Source organism: Manis javanica, chromosome 5 (assembly GCF_040802235.1).
Source record: "Manis javanica isolate MJ-LG chromosome 5, MJ_LKY, whole genome shotgun sequence".
NCBI lineage: Eukaryota > Metazoa > Chordata > Mammalia > Pholidota > Manidae > Manis > Manis javanica.
In genome coordinates, this window is record NC_133160.1 from 5979491 (window position 1) to 5987432 (window position 7942).

Sequence of the window (7942 nt, forward strand, 5' to 3'; positions counted from 1 at the left end):
CGTGAACACAGCCTCGCGTTCTTCCCAGCCGGGGGAGCACCTGCCTCTGTAGCTCGTCGCCGCCGCAGGCCGGACCCGCTCAGGACCGGCCCCCGCGCCGCTCGGCTCCCGTCACCTCCACTGGCTTCTATTCTCATCGAGTCCCCTTTGTTTTTATTGCTCCGCGGCTCACCTGGGGGCGCGGGTTTGGGGTGAGCATTCATCAGCATTTCCCCCTTTGAGGTGTGAACGTGCGGGTTTGGCGACTCTTAGATGTCTAGGAACAAGGGCGGACGCGGGGGCCCCAGGCGGGGCTGATTCTTGGGCGGGGCGGGGAGGCAGGGGTTCTGCACGAGCTCCTGAGAGGACAAAGGTAGCCGAGGCAGCGGGAGGGCGCGAGCGGAGACTTCGACTTCCAGCCGCGGAATTGGCGGAAGGGCGCGCGCCGCCGCAGCCGTGCCCGCAGCGCTGTCGATCTCGCCGCCGGCATCCGCGCGAGCTCCGGGGCCCCGAGGTAGGAGGCGGCGCGGGCCCACCGAGCGGCGGCGGCGGCGGCGGCTGCCCACGCGGCTCACCATGGGCTCGCGGAGCCCGGCGCTGTCCGTGGTGCCGGCCGTGCTGCTGGCCCTCGCCCTGCCGGCGCTGCCCGTCTGGGCGCAGAACGACACCGAGCCCATCGTGCTGGAGGGCAAGTGCCTGGTGGTGTGCGACTCCAACCCGGCCACGGACTCCAAGGGCTCGTCTTCGTCCCCTCTGGGCATCTCAGTGCGCGCGGCCAACTCCAAGGTCGCCTTCTCGGCGGTGCGGAGCACCAACCACGAGCCGTCCGAGATGAGCAACAAGACGCGCATTATTTACTTCGATCAGGTCAGATCCCGAGGGATGCGGGGCACCGGGGGCAGGGGCTGGGGGCATCTCCGGGCAGCTCAGACCCGGGCTGCCCGCTCAGGCCAAGCTGCGCCGACTGGGATGTGGGGGATCACGTTCGGCGCTCGCCTCCCCAAACGTGTCTGGGTCTGAAACTTCTCACGTCTCTCCCACCACCGCGCCCGCCCGCATTCCCTCTTGACCACAAAGAAGAGGCTGCTGAGCGGTGGGAGAGAGGCTGGGGGCTCAGAGCCCGGCAGCAAGAGCTCAGGACAAGTTTTAACAGCAACAGGTTCATAGGAACTGGCGGGAATCTAGCCCCCGCACCTCGCCATCTCTTGGCCAGAGCTTGGCCCCTGGCTCAGACTCCTCTGCAGGTGCAGCGGAGGCCATTCTCGTGGTACCCTCGCGGTGGCGGGACAAATGATTAGTTTCGGCCAGGTGGAGAATCTTCCGCCCAAAGGGAGCCCCCGGGGTCCACACTCTGCAGAGATCTCGAAGGTGGCCGGGGAGGGTGGGCAGCGGTGGCCGGGGTCAGATCTCGCCCACCTTTCTACTGCCGGGATTCCATACACTTCGCAGGCGCCGCTGCAGCAAAAGCCCTTCTCCGTACTTGGAGAAAAGTTGTGCAAGGAGAGGAAAAGGAGAGGGCCGGCTGCGCTGGGCTCCCAGAGGGAAGCGCTGGGGAGCCAGCTCTCCTTCTCCAGCGCCTGTCCTTTCAGAGCACTGCGAATACCGGGGAAAGACAGGCTTTGGGGTTGAGGGTCTGGGGTGGCGGGAAACCAAAGCAATTTGTGGCTTCTTTCTAGGGACCTGGAACTCTGGGGTTTGGCTGATGAGAAATCCCAGGATATCAGTTTAGCTTGAGGGAGGAGTCTTTAAACTGGAAACTTGACTCCAGGGTTTTAATTTCAATCAGAACAGCACCAAGAGTCTTTTTAATTCCAAAGACCCTTGTGTAGTTCACAGTCTGATGCACAACTGCGTGTGTAGGAGCACAGGTTAGGGGTACTGCAGGGTTACCAAGGGAGGGATGAGGTGATATTTCTATTCCTTACCTAATTGGTCCTGAGTAATGCACTCTCCAGCTGGCCAAAGGCAGAATGTGTCTCTGGGGCTTCCTGTCGGATAGCCATGATTTTCAAAGAATGGAGCAGCCCCTTCAGGGTTTTGGTGCAGTCTTTTCCATCTTGATGGAAATGAAGTCTAGCACCACCCTGGCTTGTATTTCAGTGCATTAATTAAATGTTGAAATACTGTGGACATTGCACTGTCCCCTGCACAGTGCATTGTTGTCCATGACCTTTCCATTAAATAGAAAAAAAGGGTTTGTTCTCCTGTTTGGGGAGCTATGCATCTCTGAACATGACACGAGACACATTTAGTTATAAATCTCAATGTGCCGGATGCTCTAATTACAATGTAGAGTCAACATCCAGCCTTATGTGTAGTCAACAGTAATCAGCCATTTCCATATTGCTAATGAATTATGCTACTTGAGTCTGATTCAGGAAGTTCCTGCCAAGTACCTCAGATTATTTTTAAATGTGCTTGAAAAAAATCTTTGTCGAGTCTCTGGTGGGGATTATTGCATACTGGTGGTTTGTTGTTGAGAGATCCTCCATCATCAGGTCAGAGAAAGGAATCTGATGCTGACTTGGAGGAAATCTCAGAATAAAATCACACATAATACATGTATTTTAAGCTAGCAGTTGAGCCTGGTGCATCTACTTACTGGACTGTCACTATATTCTGGTACATTGCTTAGAGGTAATAGTATGTCTTTAAGGATTTATGCAAAGGTCTTAATATTGGCATGAATGTAGTGTTTAAAGAGATAGTAGCAGATTGCCGTTGATATAGGGGGAATGTATCTCTATATGGACATCTGATTTTTTTTGAATGCCACTTACTGATTATTTCTTGGAAAGAAGTGGAAGAATTCCTCGTTCTTTGCACTGCCCCACTCCCATTCTCTCTCTCTCTCTCATAGGGAAGAACTCACCCATGTGACATTTGCAAATTTAGTTTAAGAGGTCACTTTCAGAAATTCAGAGTTTATTTCAAAAGCAGTAGAGCCAGGTTGAACATCTTAGAATATAAACTGCACTGTTGCTGTCTGAGAAACAATGCTTATTTCACCTTTCATCATTGACCTTTGAACTTTAAATATTGAGCAAGTGATGGAGAGCAAGTCTGTCCTCAATCATGCTTTACTCTTTGGCAGTCTGCAAAGGCTGAGTCATTGCCAAAAGGTTATCATTAAGGCATAGATAGCATAGGAATGAAAGAAAATGGCCATGGATCTTAGGAGAGGTTTGGCAGAAGCTCAGAGGAGGGCCGGTCATTCAGATCACTTTGTGTACCAACTATTCAATGTCATGGATTATGTCACTTGGCGGAGGGCGTGCCCAGGTCCCCGTGTGATGTGCCCAGGACTGACTGCAGAGGGCCAATGGATGCTGATTGGCTGGCTTGGAAACGTCACCTCTGGACATGGGAATGCTAATAGAGGGTAGGAATGTAAATATATGGCAGATGCCTTTTAATTGACTCTCAAGGCAAAGCTAATATTTATAAGCCCTCATATGTTACCTAGATGGTTCCAGAGCCATTGGGCCTTGCTGGATATTGAGGTGTGAATACAAAGCAGATACTTAATTTTTTTCCCATACCACTTAAAAGACAGAGGAACCTTCTAATATACAAATCCATTTTCCAAGTCACTAAAGAGGAAAGGAGTAGAACTCAATGTTTTATTCTCTCCGGTTTCTTAAGTTAGCTGTCGATTAAGAAAGAAAGAGAAAGACAGCAATATAGAGAAGGGAGTACAGAAGGATGGAAACTTATTTTACTTACAGAAGAGAGAACATTGTAATAATTTCCTGTTACTTACTTTTTTTATTTGTAGATCCTAGTCAACGTGGGTAATTTTTTCACGCTGGAGTCTGTCTTTGTAGCACCCAGAAAAGGAATTTACAGTTTCAGTTTTCACGTAATTAAAGTCTACCAGAGCCAAACAATCCAGGTATGTGTTTTGACCTGTTCCTTCGCTGACCTTGAACCACAGTGTTATTTGTGGCAGGTTGTGTATTTAAGTAATTGTCCAAACTTTTCATTGTAAAAATAAACATCTTTATGATTTATTTTAAAGGCACTGATTTTCCAGTTTTCTTCTTTCTAACATCCATTAAGGCATGTGACAAGAAGCATATAGATAAATAAACAATTGAATTTATTACCTGAATAACAACAAACTATTTTAAAAAACATGGCTTAGTAAAAGCTCAGTGACACATATCTCTTTATAAGAAGTTGATTTTTGTGTGTGCAAAGATTATTTGAACATGTAAGGAAAAAACTTGTAAGACTAGCAGAGCCTTCTAAGTACATACTAAATAAATAAAACAAGTTGGCTGGCATTGTTAACATTTATGAGGCACAGTTTACCATTAGGAACAAATTTATGAAAGAATAATTTTTGAACATACTTTTTAAAAATGGATATGCTGTGCCTATGCTTTGAATAGTTTATCCTCAATCATTCTGATATTAGTGAATTCTTACTAATTGCAGTTCCTCAGTTAACAATATATTTTGGGTGGTGCTTCCTAAGGTAATGGGCTTGACCTTACACTTAGAGGCAATAATAGAGCTAGTTCCTATAAGATTGAAATAAGGTAGCATCTAATAACATCCATACATGTCTATGGAATTCTAGGATAACTTTTTATCTTATGTTCAATGTTTGTAATGTGTACTATGCCCATGGGAATGATAAATTATCTGCTCACCTGCCACTTTAACATATTCTAGTGAATGGATAAATTGACCAGCCTCAGAATTAACTTATTCTGTATTTTTTTTAAACATAAAAGGATGACTATCTAGTAAACAAACTTACTACTATGGAATAGTGTTTTCCCAAGCCCCAGTATTTAGAAATTCATGTAACAGTTGACACAGCATAATCAAAATTGCATGTATTCAAAATAGTGAATACATTTTGAGTTTGTTATTTGTTAATAATTTTGAGTTTATTAATGATTAAGTTTTTGCTAGTTTCCCATTATTAAAACATTCAGTGGTAGTGGTGATTATTAGTTTTAATATACATTTCTTATCAGGGAAAACAGAAAAAGAAATTATAACACATACACACACATTCCATAATTTCGAATGATTTTCAGCACTAGGCCTGGCACAGCTGCATGGTAACCCCCAAGCATGCGTAGAGAATCTTGCTGCATCTGGTGTATCCAGACCAAGGATATTGGCTCTCTTTTTACTCATGTACTGGGGCACCATTGGCTTGCTTTATTTCCAAAAATTGAATATGAGACGTAAATAAAGTAGCAAGCTTTTTGTGCTAAAGGGAAACTAGTTTTGACATGGTTAGGTTATTTTCCACGGACATACTTTTTTGTAGACATTTAAGGAAATTTCTATGGGAAAAGTTTAAAAATTTTTCTACAAATTAAAGAATATCAGCTCAGTAGATACACAAAATCTGTACATCGCAATTGGCTAACTTGAAAGGATGGGGATACATTTACCGAACATCAGTTATCTGACGAGGTCTGTCACCTTAGGCATTATTTATCATCCCCAGTCATGTTTGGACTTCTAAGGGGGCTTTTCTGTGCTTTTTTTCCTTGTAGGTTAACCTGATGTTAAATGGGAAACCTGTAATATCTGCCTTTGCTGGGGACAAAGACGTGACTCGTGAAGCTGCCACTAACGGAGTCCTCCTTTTCTTAGATAAAGAGGATAAGGTTTACCTAAAACTGGAGAAAGGTAACTTGGTCGGAGGCTGGCAGTACTCCACATTCTCTGGCTTTCTGGTGTTCCCCCTATAGAATTTGATTTCTCCGTGATGTTTATCCAGGTGGGGGGCAGCCCACCCCTGAGTTACTGGAAGATCATTTTCTCATCATTGGATTGATGTCTTTTATTGGTTTCTCGTGGGCAAATATGGATTCTCTTTCAGGACTCTAGGCCTGTCTGAACACATACAGAATCTCAACAGATTATTTTTGCGTGTGTGCATTTCGGCATTTTTGGATCTCAGCAGACAATACCTATCTATGCTTAAACGTAACACTTCAAAGCTGTCTGCGAGGTTTATTCTGAGTTTAATTTCCCGGAATTACTGAATTTGTTGCCAACATGGAACTTCATTTATTTATTCTTGAAAGACTGGCAACTGGGTCTGAGAATTAGAAAACTAAAGTTCTGGCTTCAATCAACAGTTAGTGCCATGCTGCCGAAGAACTGTGTACTGTGTCCGTATATTGATCACACTTGTTTCTACTCCTTTGGAATTAGTTCATTTGGTTTTCGTAAGGTAACTGGGAATTGTTTTTCAGTGACTGGCTTTGTGTCTTCTCTACAAATAGGGTAATGAATGGTCTGCCCTCAAATTTACCCTTTGAGATCACCAACATGACTTCCCCTTAAACAAACAAAAAAACAAATAGAATGCTTCATAGTTGTATTTTAATTATATATGTCAAAGAGTCATATTTTCCAAATTCTATTTTCTAATAGGAAGAATAGATCATAAATCTGACAAAGGAAAAGTTGTTTACCCAAGTTCTAAGTGCTCAATCCCCAAACCTTTGCAAAACAGCTCTCCTCTGTGGGAAACCTTATACTTTATTGCTCAACTTTAATTAACATGATTGATAATAACTACTTTATTAAAAGCCCAAGGGATTATTATTTTTTTTTCCCTTAGACATGACCACTTTATTAACTGGAGATGGAATGCCCTGGTTTTTAATTATACCTATTTGTCAAACCTTCTGTTGTGTTTGAAGTATCATCTGGTTTTGCCTTAACTCCTTAAATTGTATATATTTATCTGTTTAGCTAATATTAAATCCAAATAGCCCATATCTAAACTTAGTGCAATATCTTATTTTGTCTTTTGTACGGGTCATATGAATTCATAAAATTATTTATGTCTCTGTTATAGAATAAAGGTTAACATATGTTAGTTGAATTGTTTCGTCTTTGGTTTCGGACGTAATGTGTTCTGCATGGTTTGTTTCCTCTCTCTCACCAGCCCTCCCCGCCTCCCTCCCTTCCTTCCTTCATTCCTTTCATTTTTCTTGGAGTTTAAGAAAAGCTTCCTGACTTTTTAGGGAACGTCCTCTGAATTGGCACAGAAAATCTTCACTGTGCTTAATCTGTCCAAAGCTGGGAGTTGCCAGCCTGCCAAGAGAGAATCGATGAACTTAGTAAAATCTTCCTTCAGAAGGACTTATTGTCAGGAAGTTAAAAAAAAAAAAAAGCAATCCCCTTAAAGTATCATATTATGAGGGTGCTTGGTGGATGCATGAAAGGTGAGCATAAAGACGTATTTTCAAACTAAAGACCTGTGGAAAAAGTTCTGCCCTTTTCTCAGCCCTGAAAGACAAAGAAGGTAGGTTTCTTTATAGGAGGAACTGTTATTATACATGTCTGATTTGGAGATTTGGCTCAGTTTCCATCTGTGGTCAATTAAAACAATGTGTGTGGGGGGACCCTTTTGTAGGCAATGGAAGCAAGGAAGGTGTTAGAGGACCTGGTGGGAGGGGACAGGCCCTCAGTTCTCCCGGTGTGACTGATGCATCCCAAGTCCGAATATTCATTCATCACAGGAAGATTCTCCTCCTTCTCCAAGAAAAATTGTCTGGAGATGTTGGCAGTGGATCCTCAACGTTTTGCTTGGCAAATTAGCCCCCATCTGGCTTTCAGTCAAAAGTCTTTCCTCTTTGATTGTGTAATGTGAAAAGAATAACTTTTGCACAGAGGGCTTTCATCTGAACGACATCCTCTGCAAATGTGCCTGCTCTCTCGTGACCTTCCCACAGTTCTCTGTATTCAGGTTTGTGCCCACATTGCAATGGAGTGAGTCATACTTGGATATATAAGCTCCTAGTCTTGGGCAAAATGGCTCAAGAGGATTGGAATTACCAACAGACACCTCCGATGCGACAGAAAAAGTCTGATGCTTAACAAAATAGACCCATGTAGAAGTGTCTTTTTGTACACATGCCTGTAGCCATCCTTTGGGGCTTGCCCTTATTTTTCTTGAGTTTTCTGAACA

At 44.0% G+C, this 7942-nt stretch overlaps 1 protein-coding gene across 1 annotated transcript; it reads left to right on the forward strand.

Moving 5' to 3' along the window:
- The first annotated feature begins 311 nt into the window (after positions 1-311).
- On the forward strand, positions 312-6827 carry CBLN4 (cerebellin 4 precursor). The gene is made up of 3 exons (XM_037006333.2): positions 312-846; positions 3758-3874; positions 5508-6827. The coding sequence occupies exons 1-3, from the start codon at positions 556-558 to the stop codon at positions 5703-5705; spliced, it is 606 nt and encodes a 201-aa protein (XP_036862228.1). The 5' UTR covers positions 312-555; the 3' UTR covers positions 5706-6827.
- The last annotated feature ends 1115 nt before the right edge of the window (positions 6828-7942 follow it).